Raw genomic sequence first — 25,373 nt, 5'->3', positions numbered from 1 at the left:
ATGTGTATAATAACTTAGGGAAAATCATCGAAAGATTTAGATATCGTTATTAAAATAAGTTAAGCCTGAACAAATGAATTTCTGTCAAGCGTGTTTCCACATTTACATTTGCATCATTGCTACTAAATCGTGAGAGGTTTCAACACATGGCTACAACGTAACGCACCAAAACAAGAAGTAAGAAATTTTACCTGTTCTATATTCAAATCCCTTACTCTCCATCACACAAAGTTGAGTTCCATTATAAACATGGACAGATGAAAAATTCCAAGCACTATATTAAAATCTAGCCTGAAACTGCGACTATTATATTCTTTCAAAGTTTTATTATTAGAAAAATAAAGAAACTCTCGGGAAACAATGAACACGTGTACTTATTTTGTGTTTCTCTTTACAGTCTTGCGAAATAATGGCAGACAGACTAGGTCAGGATGGCAACTTCATTAACCAATTATTATTTCAAGTGAGTCTACTTTTTGTTTATTGATTTTGAAATGTTAATTTTTTAAATTTTGTGCACGTGTCTAAATTTTGGCGGAATGTTTAGTTACCACAGTATATATTTGTGGTTTGTCAATGCATTCATATTTTTTAGAATTGCTTATGCAAAACGTATGAATTATAATTTTTTTCTTCGGGGTTACTAGTTTTGGTTAATAGTGGTCACCAGGTTGTTTTTATTAAATTTTGTACTAAACTGCTATATAATACAGGGTTTCTATAAATGATTATAGGGTTGAAGTAGGTCATGGGAACGTGCCGCCTCTCATCTGTATAACTTCAACAACATACAAAATAAAACTAATTCATTAAACAAATTTATTGTGGTTAAACCCCTGTATAATATATAAATACGAACGAATATTTTCTTAATTTAAACATTAAACTAAAAAGTCATAAAATTATTAGCTTTATGCACTTCCTCGTTTAGACGTCCCAAAAAATCCCTCCTATATATCCCCGAATTTTTTTCTTTAGATTTGTACAGCGGTGTCTGTATATTATAAATTTATTCATATAATATTAAAGTCGAATGAATCAGAAGTCTGTTCCATCTAACTTTTATCTCAAATTATGAGCATATGGCGATATTTCGAAGGTCCTGAACCATCACTAACAACACAACAACAGATTATTATTCCGCACGTGCATTTAAAGTCCACGGGAAGCGCTTTCATGCAGCTAGTTATTTTTTATCCGCAATTCATCGGTGGTATGTTCAAAATTATTCTAAATTTTCATGAACAAGTTATTTCATACTTGGCTTATCAATTTTATCATATATTTAAATACTTAGTATATCACTTTTTTTGTTCAATTACGTAAATCACGTGTGTGGTTATGTGTTGTGGAAATAGTGGCTGCGTGTTCGTCCATTCTTTTTGCAACTTTTTCTAGGTAAAAAACACTAATAAGAGCTCATTTTCGGAATAACAAAAAAAAAACAAAAAGAAAACAATTTTTTACCGTTAGTTGGTTATAATTTTAATTATAAATTATTTCCATTGTTTGCTTTTTTTGATTTGTGTCATCGTACATGCTTATCGGGACAATAACTTATAAACAAAATACTTATGACGACGATATTTACTTATCGCAAGAAGCTAATAATAGTAACAACAATAATATCGGCAATATGTTTAACAGTTTTGTAATTCCTACAAAAAACCCGAGTTATGGGTACATATTTACCTTTATCAAGATAAAAAAATGTTTTTCCAAAATTTTATTTATTTTATGATAACCCCTCTACGTTAGACAACATCAGTCATAGTGTAAGAAAAAAAACGGCTCCCTGCTTTCGCGGTTTATACTATTATTTAACAATTTGGATTCTTTTTTGCAAAAATCTGGATGCCTAAGATAAATAATCACAAATACAGGAGTATGTTATTTTATAAAATTTAAATAGCAAAATTTTGAGGTGACGTCATCGAACTGTTGGTAGGGATGAAAATCCTCCAGCCAAGTGTTAATAAATCGTGGTAGAAGAAAATTCATGTTTCGAAGTAACAATTTTGTTATAATTTAGGGCTATCAATTTTAGTTTTTTAGTAAAATACATTACAAAAATTGGCTGTTACATGCGTGATTACCGACGTTATTGCAAGGAAGAAATTTAATTTTTAAATAGGGACACCACTGTATTTATCCTCTGTTTGTCCTAATTCCTTAAGACAAAGTTTGTTTTTTCGTTATTCTACTTTATTTACCGTAGAATAAAAAAGTGTGTCAATCTCGGCCTTTGAAATGAGAGTGGAACAAATGGAATGACAACAGTGTATATTTAGTTGCATAATTTAATGTCTATTTTCTAATCATTAAAGATTTCGATCATCGAAAAAATATTATAACTAACATGGTAGTTAATGGCTAATTAACAATCTCAATGTAAATTTCCTATATACTTGTTGCTCTGTGTACTGAATTATGTAAAAAAGACACGTAATCTCGGAAACTGCTGGACCGATTTTTGTCAAATTTTGTATGCATATTAGAAATGTCATGTAGATGGTTAAATGAAATGCTAATCATCCCCATAAACAATTTGGGGACGTTATTTCGATGAATGATATTCGAAAATGATTTCAATGTTACACAAAAATATAATAAATAATAATTTTCAGTTTTTTCCCTAAACGTTCAAATTTTCGCAAAAACATTTGCAAGGTATAATAACGTTCCCGACACGGTTTGTACGTCTCCGTGGCGCAGTTTAGTATAGGAGATAATGACGGCTCAAAAAAATTAATGAATGAAGATCCCCCACTTCTAATTCCATCTATTCGATAAACGCGGTATACAGATAAACCAAATTTGCTTTAATGCATTGGTTATGCTTCAGAGACAACATAAGTTCCGTCGACGCCACTTTAAACCAATTCTGATTATCGTTTTGGTTATTTAATGAAACCATGATTATAAACCTCATTTAATAACCACCATAAAAACCCCTCCATTCATACCAGCGTTACACAAAGCTAATTGGGCCCGGCCATGCATTTAATTCGCCATAAACCATAAAAACACTTATCCTTGACAATAATACCCGACAAGGTAATCAATTTGCACACTTTTATCTCCTGTTTTAGTTATTTAGCTGTCATTCGCCACGTGGCTGTCCATTTCTCCACACTCCGCATTCCAGTAGCCACATTTTGAGAGTCACTGGTCGACGCCTGGGACGCAAACTAGCTTTGACGACGCCCTATTAACGTTACGACCAACACAGCGTACACTTGTCTGCAAGCACGCAGTTATGTAGTCAAAAACCGAATCCCTCTAGCCGTAAAAAAACAACATGACAATTAAACCCTTCCCAGTCGGATTATGAATCCGCAATGGACCACCGACGAAAATCTCTGGTGAGTGGCGATAAAATTGCAGATAAATCGATAGTTGTTTAGATAATCTCTGATTTATTAGAAGGTTTTATCTGTGGTATTTGCCTACTTTAGTGTGTCGAGTGGTGAGTGATTGGTGATTTTCAGGCTTCCAGCAAACGCAGTATTACTCTGGGCGAAAACGACGAAAATTCCAAGCAATACGTTTTTAGGATGTTTTAATTCGGATGGATTTTTTCAAATACGCGCCGAACAATAACTCGTACACTTCCAATTAGATGATGGACAAATGCATGTCACTAGAGTTAGATATTGGATCTTGGCAATATTGTTGTTTTTGTATTTGGCGGGCGTTTTGATCCTGTCGGCGGTTACTTTGCACGAACCGAGGAACTCGGGAAATGGAAAGGTGAGTTCAAGTTTATCAATTTGGTTAACTTTTCTTTCGGCGAGTTTTCGTTGGGGTTGATTTAACCAACTCTCGTTGGAAATTCAAATCACTTTTTTTTGCTTATTAGTTTTCGGGTTTTAATGTAGTCAGTGATGATCACATTTACCACTTGACGCTCTTCGCCAACTATGTTGGTATCTCTTCTGAGAAAACAATGTGATAATAAGTTTTATCCTTCGTTCGCTTTTTCTGTTCGTAGTCAGATTTTATTTTTTCTGTGTAATTACTAATACATACTTTACCACAATCGTTTTCATTTATTCATTTATTGTTTCAAAATAGTTTTTTTATTGTTGTCAGTGTCACGTTATCATTTGTTATCAATTATCATATCAGTTCGAGTGCATATGGTTGTCACGACGATAACAATTTTAATACTTTTATATAATTTTGAACGAAGAATTACACTGTTCCTACCCAAAATTAATCCAGTATATTTGATAATAATAGTAAAACTTTTACCTATAGTTTAACAATCCACCGCTAATTTTATTAAACTTATAGGGGTTGTCATAACACAAAATGAAATTCGAGGAATCAAATTTCATGTTTAATTGATTTAGACCAATTTTTACAGATTGTGAATTATTTTTATTTTTAAGAATCATCCCCGGGATACCAGTATTTTGTTTTTGGAAGAATCTGAATGCATTTAAAAATTCGCTCTTGGCTTTGTTTTAAACAATGTGAAAGAATCTTCGAGGTCCTTTCTATTTTGTCTTTGAAAGAATTGCAAAAGATCTTTAATGCTAAAGATGTTGTTTTTGAAAGAATCATAAAGTCCTTTAGTGCTTTGTTTGTGAAAGAATTAGAAAAAATCACAAGGCTCTAATAGATCGGTTTTGAAAGAATTTGAAAAAAAATCCTCCAGGCCCTTGGTATTTTGTCTATGACGATTCTTACGAGTCCCGCGTGTGTTTTTTTAAAGAATGTAAAAAGATTTTCGGTCACTGGTGTGTTTTGTGTTTGAAAGGATTTGAAAAAATCGTAGGGGCTCCCGTTTTTTTTTTTTTTTTCTAAAAATGTGAAAGAATCTTGTAGATCTTTTGTGTTTTCCTTTTAAAAGAATTAGAAAAAATCCACGATGCTCCTAGATTTCATTTTTGAAAGAGTTTGGAAGAATCTCGGGGTTTCTGGTATTAATCAGGCCCCCGAATTCCCCGTGTCTTATTTTTAAAGGAATCTAATAAAATCTAGGGTCCTCTAATGTGTGTTTTTTAAGAATGTGAAATAATCTTGTGGACCTCTTGATTTTTGTTTCTGAAAGTAAAAAAAATATTCTCCAGGCCACCGGAATTCTGTTTTTGGAACTTGGGGTTCTCCTGTGTTTTTTAAGGATGTAAAAGGATCTTCGGTGCTCTTTATGTTTTTTTTTGAAAGAACTTGAAAGTAGTGTCTTTTTTTAAAAATGTAAAATAATCTTGAAACTCCTTGTATTTTGCTTTTCAAAGAATTTTAAAAAATCCGCGAGGTTTCTAATAATTTGTTTTTTTAAGATTTCGAAAAATCCCGGACCCTAGAGATTTTATCTTTGAAAGAATCTAACGATTCCCCCCATTTTTTAAAAAAAGAATCTAAAAGATTTTTCGGCGCATCATGTGTTTTCTTTTCGAAAGGGTTTAAAAAAATTCCAGGGTCCCCTAGTATCCTTTTTTAAAAAATGTCAAATAATCTTGGAGATCCATTATTTTTGTTTTTGAATGAATCAGAAAAAATTCACAAGGTCCTAATAATGTATTTTTGAAAGAATCTAACGAATCCTACAAGTTTTTTTTTTAAGATTTAAAGGGTTTGAAAGAATTTTGAGGTCCCTTAAGTTCTGTGTTTAAATGAATTTGAAATTTTAGCCCCCCCCCCATGTCCTTTTTTATAAGAATGTGAAATAACTTTAAAAATTCTTTTTGTTTTGTTTCAAAAAAAAAATGGAAAAAAACACAAGATTTCTAATATTTTGTTTTTGAAATAAATTTAAAAAAATCCTCCAGGCCCTTGGTACTCTGTCTTTGAAAGAATCTAAAGGTTACTCGGAGTCTTTTCTTAAGGATTTAAAAGATCTTCGTTGCCCTTGTGCTTTGTTGTTTAGAGTCTGAAAATTCTTCTGAGGTCTTTTAAGTTGTCTTTGAAAGAATTTCAAAAGATCTTGAAGGCTCTTGATGTTTTGTTTTGAAATAGTCTGTAAGAGTCTTAGTCCCCCTAGTGTTTTTTCTTCCAAGAATGTGAAAAAACCTTAAAAAGGCGTTATATGTTATATATTTTGTTTTTGAAACAATTTGAAAAAATCCCCAGACCTTTGATATCTATTTTTGAAAAAGTCTAAGAATTCCCCATGTCTTTTTTTTTTAAGAATCTAAAATATACTTCGGCGCACTTGTGTTTTCTTTTTGAAAGAATTTAAAAGAATTCTAGGGTCGTCTAGTATATATTTTTTTAAGAATTTGTAAGAATCTTGGAAACCGCTTGCCTGTGTTTTGTTTTTGAAAGAATAAAAAAAAATGCGAAGCTTCTAATATTTTGTTTCTAAAAAAATTTTTTAAAAAACCTCCAGGTTCTTAGTATTTTATCTTTGAAAAAATCTAAGGTTTCCCCAAGTTTCTTTTTTAACCATTTAAAAGATCTTCGGTGCTTCTTGGATTTTGTTTTTTAAAAGAGTTTGAATCAATTCTAGGGTCTCCTAGCATTTTTTTAATGTGATAGAATTTGAAAGAATTTTAGGGTTTCCTGGTGTATTTTTTAAAAAATGAAAAATAATCTTTGAAACACTTTGTATTTTGCTTTTGAAAGATTTTTAAAAGGTTTCTAATAATGTTGGCTTTTTAAGAATTCGAAAAATACCAGGCCCTTAATATTTTATGTTTGAAAGAATCTAACGATTCCTCCCGCGTCTTTTCTAAAAAGAATCTAAAAGATTTTTTATGTTTTCTTTTAGAAAGAGTTTAAAAGAATTCTAGTATCTTTTTATTTTAAAGAGTGTGAAATAATCTTGGCACCCCTTGTTTTTATTTTTGAAAGAATTTGAAAAAATCCTAAAGGCTATTGGAATTATGTCTTTGAAAGAATCCAACCATTCCTCCAAGTTTTTTTTTAAGGATTTAAAGAATCTTCGGTGCTCATGGTGTTTTGTTTTTTAATGAATTTGAAAGAATTCTAGCGCCCCCTAGTATCTTTCTTTTATAGAATCTGAAAGAATTTGAAAAGATCTTGGAGGCTCTTGATGTTTATTTGTTTTAAAAGAATTTGAAAGAATCTTAACCCCCACTGTCTGTTTTCTAAGAATGTGAAAGAATTTTGAAAAATCCAGAAGATTTCTAATATCTTGTTTTTAAAAGAATTTGAATAAATGCTCTAGACCCGTGGTATTTTGTCTTTGAAAGAATCTAAGTGATATTCGAAGTCTTTTATTTAAGGATTTAAAGGATCTTTAGTGCTCTTGCGTGTGTTTTTTTTTTTTAAGAGTTTGAAAGAATTCTAGGCTCCCCTAGTATTTTCTAAGAATGTGAAAGAATATGTGAAATCCTTTTAGTTCTGTCTTTGATAGAATTTGAAAAGATTTTGGAGGTTCTTGATGTTTTGTTTTGAAAGAGTTTGAAAGAACCCTAGTGTTTTTTCTGCTAAGAATGTGAAAAAACCTGAATTAATCTTTGTATTTTATTTTTCAAAAAATTTAAAAAATCCTCCAGGTTCTTGGTATTTTATCTTTGAAAAAATCTAAGGTTTCCTCAAGTTTCTTTTTTAAGGATTTAAAGGATCTTCGGTGCTCTCTGTATTTTGTTAAAGAATTTGAAAGAATTTTAGGGTCCCCTAGTATCTTTTTTTAAGGAATGTGAAAGAATCTTTGAGAACCCTTAAGTTTTGCCTTTGAAAAAATTTGAAAAGATCTTAGTGACTCTTAATGTTTTGTTTTGAAAGAATTTGAAAGAATCTTAGGGTCCCCCTAGTGTCTTTTCTTCTAAGAATGAGTTAAAGATTCCTTGTATTTTATTTTTGAAAAAATTGGAAAAAATCCACGAGATTTCTAATATTTTGTTTTTGAAAGAATTTTAAACCAGGCCCTTGATATTTTATCTTTAAAAGTGTGGTTTTCTTTTTGAAAGAGTTTAGAAGAATTCTAGGATGCCCTAGTATTTTTTTAAGAATGTGTAAGAATCTTGAAGACTGTCTGTGTTTTATTTTTGAAAGAATAAAAAAAATCTGCGAGATTTCTGATATTTTACTTTTGAAAAATCCTCCAGCTTTGTATGAAAGAATTTTTGAGGTCTCCAAGTTTGGCCTTTGAAAAAATTTGAAAAGACCTTAGAGGCTCTTGTTAGAGGTTCTTGATGTATTGTATTGGAACAGTTTGAAAGAATCTTAGGGTCCCTCTAGCGTTTTTTCTTCTTAGAATGTGAAAATCCTTTAAAAAATCCATGTATTGTCTTTTCAAAAAAATTGGGAAAATTCCACGGGATTTCTAATACATATTTTATTTTTGAAAGATTTTGAAACATGATATTTTATTTTTAAAAGAATCTATGGATTCTCCACGTCTTTTTTTTAAGAATCTAAAAAGAATCTTCGGCGCACTGTGTGTTTTATTCTCGAAAGAGTTTAGAAGGATTCTAGGGTCCCCCAGTACTTTTTTTAAGAATGTGGAAGAATCTTGGGGACCGCCTGTGTTTTATTTTTGAAAGAATTAAAAAAAGTCACGAGGCTTCTAATATTTTGTATTTGAAAAAAAATTAAAAATCCTCCAGTTTTTTGGTATTTTATCTTTGAAAAAATCTAAGGTTTCCCCAAGTTTCTTTTTTAAGGATTTAAAGGATCTTCGGTGCTCTCTGTATTTTGTTAAAGAGTTTGAAAGAATTTTAGGGTTCCATAGTATCTTTTTTTAAGGAATGTGAAAGAATTTTTGAAATCCCTTAAGTTTTGCCTTTGAAAAAATTTGAAAAGATCTTAGTGACTCTTGATATTTTGTTTTGAAAGAATTTGAAAAAATCTTAGGGTCCCCCTAGGGTCTTTTCTTCTAAGAACGTGTTAAAGATTCCTTGTATTTTATTTTTGAAAAAATTGGAAAGAATCCACGAGATGTCTAATATTTTGTTTTTGAAAGAATTTGAAACCAGACCCTTGATATTTTATCTTTAAAAGTGTGGTTCTCTTTTTGAAAGAGTTTAGAAGAATTCTAGGATTTCCTAGTATTTTTTTTAAGAATGTGTAAGAATCTCGAAGACTGCCTGTGTTTTATTTTTGAAAGAATAAAAAAAATCTACGACATTTCTGATATTTTGTTTTTGAAAAATCCTCCAGCTTTGAAAAAAGAAATTGAAAAAATGGTATTTAATCTTTGAAAAAATCTAAGGTTTCCTCAAGTTTCTTTTTTAAAGATTTAAAGGATTTTCGGTGCTCCTTGGATTTTGTTTTTTAAAGAGTTTGAAAGAATTCTAGGGTCCCCTAGTATCTTTTTTTTAAGAATATGAAAGAATTTTTGAGGTCTCCTAAGTTTGGCCTTTGAAAAAATTTGAAAAGATCTTAGACGCTCTTGTTAGAGGTTCTTGATGTTTTGTATTGAAAGAGTTTGAAAAAATCTTAGGGTCCCTCTAGCGTTTTTTCTTCTTAGAATGTGAAAATACCTTAAAAAATCCATGTATTGTGTTTTTGAAAAAATTGGGAAAATTCTACGAGATTTCTAATATTTTATTTTTGAAAGAATTTGAAACATGATATTTTATCTTTAAAAGAATCTAAGGATTCTCCACGTCTTTTTTTTATGAATCTAAAAAGAATCTTCGGCACACTGTGTGTTTTCTTCTGGAAAGAGTTTAGAAGAATTCTAGGGTCCCCTAGTATTTTTTTTAAGAATGTGGCAGCATCTTGGGGACCGCGTATGTTTTAGTTTTGAAAGAATTAAAAAAAATCACGAGGCTTCTAATATTTTGTATTTGAAAAAAAATTAAAATTCCTCCAGTTTCTTGGTATTTTATCTTTAAAAATATCTAAGGTTTCCTCAACTTTCATTTTTAAGGATTTAAAGGATCTCCGGTGCTCTCTGTATTTTGTTAAAGAGTTTGAAAGAATTTTAGGGTTCCCTAGTATCTTTTTTAAGGAATGTGAAAAAATCTTTGAGATCCCTTACGTTTTGCCTTTGAAAAAATTTGAGAAGATCTTAGTGACTCTTGATGTTTTGTTTTGAAAGAATCTTAGGGTCCCCCTAGTGTCTTTTAAGTGTGTTAAAAATTCCTTGTATTTTATTTTTGAAAAAATTGGAAAAAATCCACGAGATTTCTAATATTTTGTTTTTGAAAGAATTTGAAAAATCCCCCACTCTTGACATTTTATTTCTAAAAGAATCTAAGAATTCCACATGTCCACTTTGTGTTCTCTTTTTGAAAGAGTTTAAAAGAATTCTAGGGTCCCCTAGTGTCTTCTTATAAAGAATGTGAAAGAATCTTTGAGATTCCTTAAGTTTTGCCTTTAAAAGAATTTGAAACGATCTTAGAGGCTCTTGATGTGTCTTTAAGAGTTTGAAAGTGAGTACTGGTTTCTGTAGTGTCTTTTTTTTAAGAATGGAGAACCTTGGAGATTCTTTGTTTTATTTTTGAAAAAATTTGAAAAGGTCTTAGAGGCTCCTGAAAGAATTTGAAAGAATTTTAACATCCCCTATTGTTGCTTCAGTTTACTAGTTTCGTTATTTTGGTACTTAATGCACGTCTACTTAAGAACGAGAGATGTAAACAATTGGTTTAAAATTATTTAGAGAGAACTAGAAACAAGAGTTGATTCTGCAAATTTTACGATAAACATTCACGTGAATAATAACAATGAAAAAACTAGAGATTTGCGTGCGCGTGACATGCGTCTATTCGGTTAAAATTAAATTCCACACTCTTTAAGTTATTGATTAAATCAAAATGAATTTCCAAAATTAAAATAACAACTCGAGAATAAATGTTCAAATTCAAGCTGTAAAAAAGATTATATAACCGACTTTTGAATATGCGAAACTACTCAATCCCCTACTCCGAAAATTGACGTACAATGTAAGATTATTGACGTCATTCCTAAAAATTTAAGTAAATCTCGACGCAAATGTGCACCAAAGCTTTTGCACGTGGAGATTAACAGTGCACTTCCAGTTTGAACGTAAACAAGTGGTCCTCAAAATCTCAAAATAAACAAAGTTTGGACAATAAACTTTGCAGTTTATTTCTCGGGTTACACAAGATTACTCAAAATTTTGGTTAAATGCCAACACTGATTCCGAGATTATAAAAAATAACTAAAATAAATTTGTCGCCTGGAAAGTTTGTACGGAATAGTCAAAAATATGACTGTACGAACGGATTTATTTTAGAAACACTGTACACTGTATACACTAGAATGAATGAAATATTGTTTCCTCCAAAAAACTGATGACGTCATTGAAAACCTGTTACATATGCGTAACATGTGGACGAGTCTGACGATTTACCAAATAAATAATTACGGTTAAACGTCAAATAAAATTCGACCTCGACTCTGCAGTCGTTACAATTTCATGTGCTAATCATAAATTAGCCGTCCCCGAAAATAACTTAAGAATGTGTGGGTAAAACGCAAAATAAACCGTATATCAAGTAAACAACAATAAAAAATTACCCAAGCAATCAAACACTTTATTAGTTTATGTACAAAAGTAAGTGTTCTTGTGTGTTCTTACGTTATTCAATAAAACTTGACCAATTAGTTCCAAATTGACGCATAAACAACAAATTAAAATTCTAAATCGTGTTTTAGCAGTCAGACCGTGTTCAACAATACTCCCGGATAAAAAACTACGAATATGGGATTCCCGGATTGCGGCCGCCATTACGTCGTTCCAAGATACAATGGTGTTCAGAGCTTAAATACATGGACCCTCCTAAACCTCCAGTGGCTTTAGTTTCCTTCCCAGGAAGCGGAAACACGTGGCTTAGATACTTGTTACAGCAAGCAACTGGTAACTAACCTCGAAATCGAAAAAAAAAGTCGTCTAGTAATCACTGAAATTTAAAGAAATTCCATAACCCACTAGACGACTTTTTTTCATCATACGTATATTAATGCAACCAATTTCAGGTTATTTTACTGGTTCTATATACAAAGACTACGGACTGTTAAAAAACGGCTTTCCCGCCGAATATGTCAGCAACGGTTCAGTGCTCGTGGTGAAAACGCACGAGTGGGGTCAAGATGCGCGTAAAATTTTTTCTAAGGCCGTTTTGTTGGTGAGGGCCCCGGGGGCCGCTATTCAAGCCGAATTTAATAGACAGAGCGGGGGACACATCGGGTTCGCGTCGCCCGATCGATACAAGAGGACCAAGGGGAAATGTGAGTACATATATGTGTTTTGTGTGGGTTTCTAATTCTCTAATTGGATGAGATGTCACGTCGAGGAATGTTTATTTTCGAAATAAAGTAAATAGGATGGTTCTGTTGTGCGGACGTCTTTATTTTATTAATCGGTGGTACATGTTTCGGCACTTTAATTAATTCGTGCTATCGTCAGGTCTACTAGGAATTATTTAGTTGGTGTATAATGTTCGAGAGGTTATTTTGAGGTTGCTTACCAGGTATTTGTGGTGAGTGTGACATTTTAGGTTAATCTATTCTGTGTGTGCGTGGGTGACTCTTACGGTTGCCAAATTTAGGAAATCGAACTAGTTGGCATTTTGGTGCGAATTTTCGGTTAATTTGAGTGTGGGTGTTTGTATGGGTATATTTTAGGATTGGGGAAGAATTTAGCTTTATTAATTTTTTCACATCAGAAATAGGTTTTTCCATTGAACTCGAAGAGCTCTGGTTTATAAAACGTCCTTCAAATATTACATTACACTATATAGTTCTTCAAATAACCCGGAAAATCAAAAATAATTTGAAAAAAAAAATATCATGCATTCTTCATATTATGAACTGCATGTCATTTTGAATATAGCTGTCCAATTTATCTTGACAGCCCAAAAATTATTGCTAAAAATTCTCCAAAAAAAGTTAAAACTAGCTCTATTTGAATGGAAAAAAGCGCCGACTTATTGAGGGTTCGTAAATTATAAATTTAAGGTCATTTTTGACAAAATTCTTCAAATAATTATAAAATGTTAAAAGCGCCTCTGTTTGAAGCGAAAGAAATGTCAGAATATAGAGAGTTCATAAGAAAATACGAATCCGAAGTCATTTTCATTATAACTGATCATCATTTAAGACGGAAAATGCAAAATTAATTATTTATTAAATTATTAAAAATTTATTTCAAAATCTTGAAACGAACTCTATTCAAATGAAAGAAAAGCACTAATTTATAGAGAACTCTTCACAAATTACGAATTTCACGAAAAAAATGCTTATCAAGATTTTTTAGGAAAATCTGAATGCAAAGTCATTTTCACCATAGTTTCTCCAACAGCCCAGAATTCCAAAAATAATTTCAGAAAATAAAAACAACAATTAAAACAGTCTCTATATGAAAAAAGCATTAGCATACATTCTTGATAGATTATGAATTGCCAGTCATTTTGACTATGGGTGTTCAATTTATGTTGAAAGCACAAACATTATTGCTAACAATTCTCCAAAAAAGGTTAAAACTGGCTCTATTTGAATGGAAAAAAGTGCTGACTTATTGAAGGTTCGCAAATTAGAAATTTGAAATCATTCATGACAAAGTTCGTCAAATAATTATGAAATGTTAAAAGCGCCTCTGTTTGAACCGAAAGAAGTGTCAGAATATAGAGAATTTTTAAGAAAATATTAATCCGAACTCACATTTACTATAAATGATTGAATAACTAGGGAATACGCAGAAAAATGTTCCTCAATAAGTTAAAACGGTTTTTATCCTAAAGAAAAATTCATTAGGAATCTGAAGTCATTTTCATTCTAGATCTTCACTTAATCCGGAAAATGCAAAATTAATTTTTCAAAAATTTATTTAAAAAATCTTGAAACGAACTCTATTCAAATGAAATAAAAGCACTAATTTATAGAGAACTCTTCACAAATTACGAATTTGAAGAAAAAAATGCTTATAAAGATTTTTTAGGAAAATCCGAATGCAAAGTAATTTTCACCATAGTTTCTCCAACAGCCCAGAATCCCAAAAATAATTTCAGAAAATAAAAAAAAAACAATTAAAACAATCTCTATATGAAAAATCATCGGCATACATTCTTCATAGATTATGAATTGCAAGTCATTTTAACTATGGCTGTTCAATTTATGTTGAAAGCGCAAACATTATTGCTAACAATTCTCCAAAAAAAGTTAAAACTGGCTCTATTTGAATGGAAAAAAGTGCCGACTGTTTGAACCGAAAGAAGTGTCAGAATATAGAGAATTCATAAGAAAATACGAATCCGAAGTCATCTTCATTATGACTGATTGAATAATAGAGAAATACACGATATGTGCATGTGCATGTTCTGCGTTTAATTGTGAATTATTGAGTGAGATACTTAAGTGCAATTATTAAAATTGGTATCAGTGGAAAGCCCTTATTGTATTCTTCAGGTACATTATCCTTAGGTACTAGTCTCCTAGATTAAATTACTGGAAATTGACAAACAGCTGATAGTACCTAATCGTTTTTGTACATCTGATAAGATTCGTTCCTTCTCTGTCTTTATATCTCATAATTACAAAGGTAGGGATGTCTTCTACAGTTTGTTGCCCGTCTAGCGTGAAATCTAACAAACCAACAACTCAATGCGACGTTTGTCGCGGCAACGTCCACTATGCTTGTGTTGGTCTCACGGAAACTGATGCCATTACCACGAGAGCCAAATCCCGTGCAATCAAAGTGGTATGCAATAAATGCAGCTCTAATATAGATAGATTCGCCGACATTATACCTATTATCGAAGATCTGAAAAAGGAATTTACCAAATCCTTGGAGGAAATGAAACGCCAGTTTGATGAAAAACTTGCCTCGCTAAAAACTAACTCCGAAACCTTTGACAGTGCTAAACTTACTGAATCCGTAATTCAAGAAGTAATGGAGCGTCAGTCAAGAGCTAAAAATGTAATTATTTTTAATTTGCCTGAAAGTAGCAACGTTAATCGTGAAGATAAAATTGCTGATGATTCTAAGACTGCGAAAGTATTGTTATCTGTTGTTCCCGATATTGATACATCTAACATCAAAACTACTAGGCTGGGTCGCGTTGGAAATAACCCTCGTCCCTTAAAGATAATTCTTGAAGATTCTACCCAAGCTCTGCAGGTTTTGAAAAGTAAAGCTGTGATTATCAATCGTAACAATAATATTAAAATTAGCGACGACAAAACACCTTCGCAACGCGAGTATTTAAATAATGTTAGACTCGCACTAAAACGTCGTATTGATGCGGGCGAACAAGATCTAACAATTCGCTATATTAAAGGTGTACCAACAATAGTAACTAAGAAAAAAAACTAGTTCGTCACTCGTTGTCCCTATTTTACCAAAATGCTCGTGGACTCCGCACCAAAATACCTACTGTCTTAATGGAATCACTTGCTTTGGATTACGATGTTATCATCCTCACTGAGACCTGGCTCAGTACTGATATTTCTTCTAATGAAATTTTTGGACCTAACTATGTTGTGTATCGTCAAGATCGAAATCATGAAGCCACCAATAAATGCCGGGGTGGTGGTGTGCTTATTGCGGTTTCTTCTAATCTTAATTCTTTCAGATGTAAATTACAATCTCCATCAACACACGAAGAATTGTTTGTTTCTGTCAAGTTGTCGAATAAAACCATTATTTTCGGTACCGTTTATATTCCGCCAAAGTCGTACATTACATCTTATTTAGATAATATAAAAACGATTGAAATTATTCGTGATTTACATCCTTATTCTCAGGTCTGTGTCGTGGGAGATTATAATTTGCCTCATTTATTACATAACTTTGTTGAACATAGTATTTCATGTAATTCTACTTCAGGGAAAATAATATGTGACTCGTTTAATTATTTAGAACTTTTTCAGCTAAATACTGTAACAAACAACAACAATGTTATATTAGACCTAGTTCTATCGACTGTTCCTGATAATACTTCTGTTACTAGATCTGATTATAGCTTAGTTCCAATCGATTTGCATCATCCGCCACTCTGTATTGAAATCACTTATACTGAAGATGCGCCGAATTTTCTCGATATAAGAAATGACCATACTTGGTATTACGACTTCCGAAATGCTCCTTACCACTTAATAAATGATTATCTATCTAGCTTAAATTGGCATATGATTCTGGATAATGATGATTTCTTGACCACATTTTATAACATCTTATTCTGCACTTTCGATTTGTATATTCCCAAACGTGTTAGGACTCATAATAACTATCCCTATTGGTATTCGTTAAAAACAAAGAAACTAATAAAACAAAAACGTGCAGTTTACAATAAACTCAAGAGATCGGATAATTTGCAATGTTATGTTAAATATAAAAATCTCCGCGCACAAACGAAATCTTCTATCCAACGAGACTATAAGAATCATGTGTCTCACATTCAGTCCAATATCAATTTCAACTCTAAATCCTTTTTTAAATTTATTAACTCTAAAAATCGTAATTCTGGCATTCCGACATCTATGTATTATAATGAAAATTCTTCCAATGATATGACTTCTATATGTAATATGTTTGCGCAGTTTTTTAGCTCCGTCTATAATACAAGTAATGCACCGTTTTCTCCCGTCAACTTTGATTCACAACAGTTTATTAATAATTCTGGAACAATGTGTAATATTGAAATTACTTCTGAAATTGTTGCTACTAAACTGACACGCTTAAAGGACAGCTTCAACCCAGGACCAGATGGGATTCCTGCTCATATCTTAAAGCAATGCAGCTATAGTCTATCATGGCCACTAAGTATAGTTTACTCCAAGTGCTTAAAATCTGGTCTTTGTCCTGAAATCTGGAAGCTATCGTACGTCATCCCTTTACATAAAAAGGGTTCTAGATCGGACGTAACTAATTACCGCCCAATTTGTGTTATACCAGCCCTATGTAAGCTACTTGAAACTATAATAACTGAGAACATTTTCGTTTCATTTAAAACAATTATTTCATCTCAGCAACACGGTTTCTATCCTGGACGTAGTACTGTAACTAATTTAAGTTCTTTTACTAACTTTACTTACACAGCATTAGAGGAGAGTTACCAAGTCGATACAATATACACTGATTTTAGCAAGGCTTTCGATCGAGTTGACCACGATATTCTACTTTACAAATTAAAACAATACGGCTTGGCCGGTAATCTTTACCAGTGGATCGAATCTTACTTAAAACAGAGGTCTCAAAGAGTTCAGTTAGGGAACCATTATTCTGATCCAATTATTGTGACGTCAGGTGTTCCACAGGGCAGCCATCTTGGACCTGTTTTGTTTTCCTTATTTGTTAACGATTTGGCTTGTCTACTCGATGATTGCTTATTGTTTGCAGATGACTTAAAAATTTTTGGTAGAATTTCTAGTATTAAAGACTGTCATTTACTTCAAAATAAACTAGAAATCATTAGTTCTTGGTGCGTTAACAACTCTATGGGAGTAAACACTGATAAATGTAAGGTTATAACATTTACCCGTAGATCTAACTGTATTGTGTTTCCATATACTTTGAATAATGTTACTCTCGAACGCGTTTCTGAAATCAACGACTTGGGTGTAATCTTAGATTCAGAGCTACGATTTGCTAGTCATTTTGATTTTGTTCTGAATAAGTCATTTCGAACTTGTGGCTTTATCAAACGTCAGTCTATTGATTTTTGGGATATTAGTTGTCTACACAAATTGTTTGTAACTTTAGTTAGACCGATTCTTGAATATTGTTTTGTTATTTGGTTCCCATTTTATAAAACCCACGTTGATCGTCTTGAAAGAGTACAACGTAAGTTTGTCAATTACCTACTTTTTAAAATGGGAATAAATAAGGATAATTATAGCTATGACCAAAGGCTTGTACTTGTAAACCTGGAACTACTGGAGAGTAGAAAACAAAAAGCTGAAATTCGTTTGGGTTATAAGTTGTTCCAGAATTGCATTGACTGCCCTGGCCTAGTTATGTTGTTTGATATTCGAGTTCCTAGATTAGGTTCTCGTTGCTCTGAAACTTTTATACCTAGATTTCATCGTACTAATTTTACGTTTCATGCACCTATGGATAATATAGTTAGATCTATAAACAAAATTTCAAATTATCTGGACTTTTTTAATGTAACTTTATCTTCTTTAAACAGCTACCTGAAAAATCTTTAAGTTGTATGGATTAATTATTTTTAGTTTTTATGTATTTCTTTTTTTTTGTAATTAGTTTGCACATGTTTAGTTCTATTTTCGATATGTCGTCTTATGGATTTTGTATCTTTTTCGACATTAAATACATATTATTATTATTATTATTATTATTAATTAGGAAATACTCGGAAGGATGTTTTTAAATAAGTTAATAAAACCGCTTTTATCTTAAAGAAAAATTCATTACGAATCTGCAGTAATTTTAATTCTAGATCTTCACTTAATCCGGAAAATGCAAAGTTAATTTTTCAAAAATTTATTTCAAAAATCCTGAAACGAACTCTATTCATATGAAAGAAAAGCACTAATTTATAGAGAACTCTTCACAAATTACGAATTTGAAGAAAAAAATGCGTATAAAGATTTTTTAGGAAAATCCGAATGCAAAGTCATTTTCACCATAGTTTCTCCAACAGCCCGGAAAACCCAAAAATAATTTTAGAAAATAAAAAAAACACAATTAAAACAGCCCTTATATGAAAAAAGCACTAGCATACATTCCTGATTGATTATGAATCGCAAGTCATTTTGACTATGGCTGTTCAATTTATCTTGAAAGCGCAAAAATTATTGCTAAAAATTCTCCAAAAAAAGTTAAAACTGGCTCTAATTGAATGGAAAAAAGTGCCGACATATTGAAGGTTCGTAAATTATGAATTTGAGGTCATTCTTAAGAAAGTTCTCAAATAATTATAACATGTTAAAAGCGCCTCTGTTTGAACCGAAATAAGTGTTAGAATATTGAGCATTCATAAGAAAATACGAATCCGAAGTCTTTTCACTATGACTGATTAGATAACTGGGGAATACGCGGAAAAATGTTCCGAAATAAGTTAAAACGGTTTTTATCCTAAAGAAAAATTCATTACGAATCTGAAGTCATTTTCATTCTAGGTCTTCATTTAATCCGGAAAATGCAAAATTAATTTTTCAAAAATGTATTTAAAACATGTTAAAACGAACTCTATTCAAATGAAAGAAAAGCACTAATTTATAGAGAACTCTTCACAAATTACGAATTTGAAGAGAAAAATGCTTATAAAGATTTTTTAGGAAAATCCGAATGGAAAGTCATTCTCACCAACAGCCCGGAAAACCCAAAAATAATTTCAGAAAATTGAAAAAAAAAACAATTAAAACAGCCTCTAAATGAAAAAAAACACGAGATTATGAATTGCAAGTTATTTCCACTATGGCTGTTCAACTTATTTTGAAAGCGCAAAAATTATTGCTAAGAATTCTCCAAAAAAGTTAAATCTGGCTCTATTTGAATGGAAAAAAGTGCCGAAATATTGAAGGTTCGTAAATTATGAATTTGAGGTCATTCTTGACAAAGTTCTTCAAATAGCCAACTATAAAATGTTAAAAGCGCCTCGGTTTGAACCGAAAGAAGTGTCAAAATATAAACAGTTCTTAAAAAAATACGAAATCGAAGTCATTTTCATTATGACTGATCGAATAAATAGGAAGTACGCAAAAAAATGTTCCTAAATAAGCTAAAGCAGCTTTTGTCCTAAAGAAAAATTCATTGCGAATTTTAAGTCATTTTCACTCTAGATCTTTATTTAATCCGGAAAAAGCAAAATTAATTTTTCAAAAATTTATTTTAGAATTTTGAAACAAACTCTATTCAAATGAAAGAAAAGCACTACTTTATAGAGAACTCTTCACAAATTACGAATTTGAAGAGAAAAGTGCTTATAAAGATTTTTTTGAAAAATCCGAATGCAGTTATTTTCACCATAGTTTTTCCAACAGTCCGGAAAACCCAAAAAATAATTTCAGAAAATAAAAAAAAAACAATTAAAACAGTCTCTATATGAAAAATGCACTGGCATACATTCTTCATAGATTATGAATGGCAAGTCATTCTGACTATGACAGTTCAATTTATCTGAAAGCGCAAAAATTATTGCTAAAAATTGTCAAAAAAAAGTTAAAACTGACTCTATTTGAATGGAAAAAAGTGTCGACTTATTGAAAGAACATAGAGAATTCTTAAGAAAATATGAATCCGAAGTCATTTTCACTACAATTAATTGAATAACTAGGGAATACGCGGAAAAATGTTTTTTTTTCTTCTTAAAGATTCACTACGAATCTACAGTAATTTTAATTCTAGATCTTCATTTAATCCGGAAAACTCAAAATTTATTTTTCAAAAATGTATTTAAAAAATCTTGAAACGAGCTCTATTCAAATGAAAGAAAAGCACTAAATTATAGAGAAAACTTCACAAATTACAAATCTGAGGCGATTCCTGGCACAGCTCTTAAAATAATCAGAACAACGTCAAAATAAATTCTATTCGAACCGAAAGAAATTACGACTTTTTAGAAAAATGCGAATGCAAAGTCATTTTCACTATGGTTCTTCCGATTGCCCGGAAAACCCCAAAAATAATGTCAAACAATGAAAAAATCATACATTCATCATTGATTACAATTCTCAAGTCATTTTCACTATAGCTCTTCAAATAATATCATGAAAATCAAAAAATAATTTCTAAAATTTCAAAAAAAAAAAAAACTCAATTTGAATGGAAAAAAGCGCTAACAAATAATTAAAACATAAAAATGTTTAATGTGCGTCTATTCGAACCGAAAGAACCGGCTTATAGAGAATTCTTAAGAAAATACTGGCATATAGAGAATTAATTAAGAGTATACAGTCATTTTCACTCTAGATCTTCAAATAATCCGGGAAAAGCAAAATTAATTTTTTAAAATGTTCTTAAAATAACCACAAAAATGTTAAAATAGCCTCTATTCGACCCGAAAGAAGTGGTAGCTTATAAAAACTTCATAACTAAATACGAATTCAAAATCATTTTCATAATAGTTCTCCAAATATTACGGAAATTTAAATGAAAAAATCGCTGGCATGCATTCATCGCAGATTATTATCAATCTCAACTCATTTTTACTGTAGCTCTTAAAATATTCATCAAAACCAAAAATAATTTCCAAAAATCTCAAAAAAAAAATGTTAAAATAGACTCTATAAAGCGCTGGACCTCTTCAGAGTTAGTAAAATATGAATCTGGGGCAATCATTAGCACAGATCTCCCACTAATCATAAAAAGTTAAAAGCATCTCTATTCAAACCGAAAGATGTGTCGGTTTGTAGAGAATTCTTAAGAAAATAAGAATCCGAGATCATTTTCACTACGGCGGATGATTAAGCATATAGAGAATTTATTAGTGTGTGAAGTCATTTTCACAGTAGATCTTTAAATATTCCAGAAAACACGAAATTGATTTCTAAAAAAATTACAAAAGAAGTTTAAAACAGGCTCTATTCACGATTAAAAGAATAAATTACTCCTCGTAGATAACGAATATAAGGCTAGTCTCTTAAAATAAACACAAACATGTTAAAATAGACTCTATTCTAACCGAGAGAAGTCATTTTAACTATAGTTCTTCAACCCAAAAAGAATTTCAGAGAATTAAAAAAAAACAATTAAAACAGCATCTATATGAAAAAATCAGTAGGAAGATTATGAATCGCAAGTCATTTTGACTATCGGTGTTCAATTTATTTTGAAAGCGCAAAATTAATTGCTAAAAATTCTCCAAAAAAAGTTAAAACCGACTCTATTTGAATGGAAAAAAGTGCTGACTTATTGAGGGTTCCTAAATTATGAATCTGAGGTCATTCTTGACAAAGTTCTTCAAATAATTATAACATTTTAAAAGCGCCTCTGTTTGAACCGAAAGAAGTGTCAAAATATACAGAATTCTTAAGAAAATACGAATCCGAAGTCATTTTCACTATAACTGATTGAATAACTAGGAAAAATGCGGAAAATATTCCTAAATAAGTTAAAACAGCTTTTTTTTAATCTAACTAAACTAATTTATAGAGAACTCTTCAAAAATTATGAGTTTGGGGCAATTCCTGACGTAGCTATTAAAATAATCGGAACAAGGTTAAAATAACTTCTATCAAACGGAGAAAAATGCTTATAAAGATTTTTTAGCAAAATCCGAATGCAAAGTCGTTTTCACCATAGTTTTTCCAATAGCCCGGAAAACTCAAAAATAATGTCGAACAATAAAAACAGAATTAAAACGGCCTCTATTCAAATGAAAAATGTCAATAGCATACATTCATCATTGATTCCAATTCTTAAGTCATATTCACTATAGTTCTTCAAATAATGAACACCAAAAAATAATTTCTAAAATTTCTCAAAAAAAAATTTTTAACTTTTTGAATGGAAAAAAGCGCTAGCATATAAAGGGTTCGTAAATTATAAATCTGAGATCATTCTTGAAATATCATAAAAATGTTAAAAACGCCTCTATTCGAACCGAAAAAAATGTCGCGCCTTATAAAGAATTCTTAGGAAAATACTAAACCGAAAATAATTTCCAAAAATGTTCATAAACAAGTGAAAACAGTTTATATATATATCGAGAATTCATTGGAATTATTTTCACTCTAGATCTTCGAATACTTCGGAAAATGCAAAATTAATCTCTAAAAATTTTCTAAAAAAAAAGAAAATATTGAAAAAGGCTCTATTTAGTTTAAAGAAAAGCGCTACATTATAGAGAACTCTCCATAGATTACACTTTTGAACTCAGTAGTAACACATAATCTCTTAAAATAACCACAAGATTGTTAAAATAGTCTCTATTCGAATCAAGAGAAGTGCTAAATGATAAAAACTTTTAAATATCAAAATACGAATCCAAAGTCATTTTCACTATAGTTCTTCAAGTGGCCCCGAATATCAAAATTTCCAAAAATAAAAAAATTAAGCAGCATGTATTTAAATGGAAAAAACATTAGCATAAATTCATTACAAAGTACGGATCTCAAGTCATTTTCATTCATTTTATAGAAGAAAAGTGGAGGATTGAAGTTGTTTACTACAAAAATTTACTATTTTAAATAGGTTTTAAGTTTCTTGTTGTCGAAATAAGTCGACACATTCTAAGAAACATACACAAAATATAGCCCCGCCCACCCACCCTATCTCAAATCTGATGATTTTTTTATTAGTCGTGAACCAAGAAGGTGGAGCTTAACTGCCAAGTCCTTATTTCCCTACGAGAAATTAAAAATATGTTTTTGTGTATCGTGTTATTGAAAGGATACTAATGTATATATTTTAAAGAAAAAATAAAGCCCTACCCATCCCGATCTCAGTTCTCAATTGTGATGGATTTTTCATTCGTTGTTAGATCGAGGGGCGGGGCTTATTGCAAGATCCATATTTATCTACAAGAATTTAGCATTTTAAGCATGTTTTAAATTCCTTGTTCTAAAAAGACGACTACGTATATTAGAAAAAAGGTAAAATATAAGCAACGCCCACCCGCCCAATCTCAGTTGTGATGTTTTTTTTTTGTGTCTTCGAGAGCCCAAGGAGCGGAATTTAATTGCAAAATCTTTATTATTTCTCTACAAGAAATTACAATAGAAGACAGGTTTTTGAGTATCATGTTATTCAAAGAATACTACGTATATTAAGAAAAAATTAAAGCCAAAGATTAAGCTGCACCCCTACCTGCCCTGATCTAAATAGTAATAAAGTTTTCAATCATTGGCAGACCTAGGGGCGGAGTCTAATAATTACAAAATCCATATTTCCTTACAAAAATTTACCATTTTAAACGTGTTTTAAGTTTCTAAGAATAAAAAAATCATCACAATTGAGATGGGGTGGGTGGGCGGGGTTTATATTTCGCCTTTTTTTTCTTAATGTACATAGTATTCTTTGAACAACACGATACTCAAAAACAAGTTTTTAATTTCTTGTAAAAAAATTGTATTTTCTAGTTAAGTTCCACCCCCTTGGTTCATGGCGAATAAAAAAAAATCATCACAATTGAGATAGGGCGGGTGGGCGGGCTTATATTTTGGCTTTTAGTTTTAATACGTGTAGACTTCTTTTCACAACATGAAACTTAAAACATGTTTAAGATGGAAAATTTGTATAAGGAAATATCCATATTTCCTTGCAAAAATGTAACATTTTAGCCATGTTCTAAGTTTCTTGTTGTGAAACGATGGCTATATATGTTAAGAAAAAAAAAGCCAAAATATAAACCCCGCCCACCCGCCCTATCTCAATTCTGATGATTGTTTTTATTCGTAATAAGCCGAGAGGCGGAGCTTAATTGTAAAATCCTTATTTTTCTACTAAAAACTGCCCTGTGAAATGTGTTCGTAAGTAATCGTGTTGTACAAAGAAAACTAAATGTATTAATTAAAAAAGAAAACCAAAATAAAAGCCCCACCCATCCGTTTCGATCTCAATCGTGATGAATTTTTTTAATTACAAAATCAATAGTTTCGTACAAAAATTTACCATTTTAAACATGTTTTACCTTTCTTGTTGTGAAAAAACGACTACACTACACATATTAACAAAAAAAATCTGTTTTTGAGATGAATAGCCATAAATCTTGTTAATTTAAACGTCGAGAACTATCTTTAACATACATAGTAGAACCGATCAATACATATAAATAAAGACGTCTGGAAATATCAACCCTAATATTGTGCGGCTTTGTAAATTTCTGCTGTAGTTGGCCATGACGCGTATCTCAGCAATGCGTAAGCATCACGGCCAACTAGAGCATAAATTTAAAAATCGCCCGATACTTATTTAATTAATACAACTGGGCTAAAACGGATCTAAATTCTAAACATTTGTGTTTTTTTTGCAGACTGGCAACAGTTCGTCACCGACAAACTCGAATCCTGGAAACAAACCAACCTCGATTGGCTGTACAACTTCACAGGACCAACACACGTCATCTTTTACGAGCAGCTCGTCGACAACCTCGAGCACACCCTGAAATCCATAATTGAATTTCTCGACATATCAGTCGACGCATCTCTCTTCAGATGCGCCATCGAGCGCAAAGAAGGGATTTATCGTCGCAAAAGGCGAGTGCTCAACTTCGACCCGTACACTGAAGACATGAAAAAGAAGCTGGAGGACGTACAGCAAAAAGTGTACGAAGCCATCTACAATTTCGCCACGCCTAGCAAAAGATGATGACGGCGACTCGGTCGAAACGTCGCGACAATAAAAACGGACTGATCGACGCGTGGCCTAAGATGCGGCCAAATTTTTATTTCGACAACGTTGCTAGCGAATTGTTGGTAATTTTAGAACTAGGAGACCAAAGATTTGTAGTAGCGGTAATTTTATTCCTATTTTATGTATAAGTAAATCGAAACAGTGGCAATCAAGGAGGCTAGGCCTAAAGCGAAATAAAGTTGAGCTTGTTTGTGTTTTTCTAAACTGGTGTGGAACCTCTGGTTATTGG

At 31.5% G+C, this 25,373-nt stretch overlaps 1 protein-coding gene across 3 annotated transcripts; it reads left to right on the top strand.

Moving 5' to 3' along the window:
* Window positions 1-1,149: 1,149 nt before the first annotated feature.
* LOC135142600 (WSCD family member AAEL009094) lies at window positions 1,150-25,348 on the top strand. Of its 3 annotated transcripts, none has more exons than XM_064074337.1 (6): window positions 1,150-1,213; window positions 3,093-3,365; window positions 3,492-3,753; window positions 11,545-11,746; window positions 11,866-12,117; window positions 24,765-25,348. In XM_064074337.1, exons 3-6 carry the CDS (start codon window positions 3,634-3,636, stop codon window positions 25,097-25,099), a joined length of 909 nt encoding a protein of 302 aa, XP_063930407.1. In that variant the 5' UTR covers window positions 1,150-1,213; window positions 3,093-3,365; window positions 3,492-3,633; the 3' UTR covers window positions 25,100-25,348. The 3 variants fall into 3 exon arrangements, with proteins under 3 accessions (XP_063930407.1, XP_063930408.1, XP_063930406.1); XM_064074338.1 differs by lacking the exon at window positions 1,150-1,213 and adding an exon at window positions 1,290-1,398 and having other exon boundaries at window positions 11,548-11,746; XM_064074336.1 differs by lacking the exon at window positions 1,150-1,213 and adding an exon at window positions 1,291-1,398.
* Window positions 25,349-25,373: the final 25 nt, after the last annotated feature.

The sequence above is a fragment of the Zophobas morio genome, unplaced genomic scaffold (genome assembly GCF_036711695.1).
Source record: "Zophobas morio isolate AGI-343-1 ecotype UQ-CSIRO unplaced genomic scaffold, CSIRO_AGI_Zmor_V1 ptg000049l, whole genome shotgun sequence".
NCBI lineage: Eukaryota > Metazoa > Arthropoda > Insecta > Coleoptera > Tenebrionidae > Zophobas > Zophobas morio.
Note: the sequence above shows the minus strand (reverse complement) of the source record. Positions and strands in the feature narration are given on the sequence as shown.

Excerpts from the sequence above, each read along its gene's own strand:
- LOC135142600 (XM_064074337.1), top strand. The coding sequence starts at position 3,634 with ATGCATGTCACTAGAGTTAGATATTGGATCTTGGCAATATTGTTGTTT. Across the intron at positions 11,747-11,865 it reads CTTGTTACAGCAAGCAACTG|GTTATTTTACTGGTTCTATA; the intron begins GTAACTAACCTC and ends AACCAATTTCAG. Across the intron at positions 12,118-24,764 it reads CAAGAGGACCAAGGGGAAAT|ACTGGCAACAGTTCGTCACC; the intron begins GTGAGTACATAT and ends TTTTTTTTGCAG.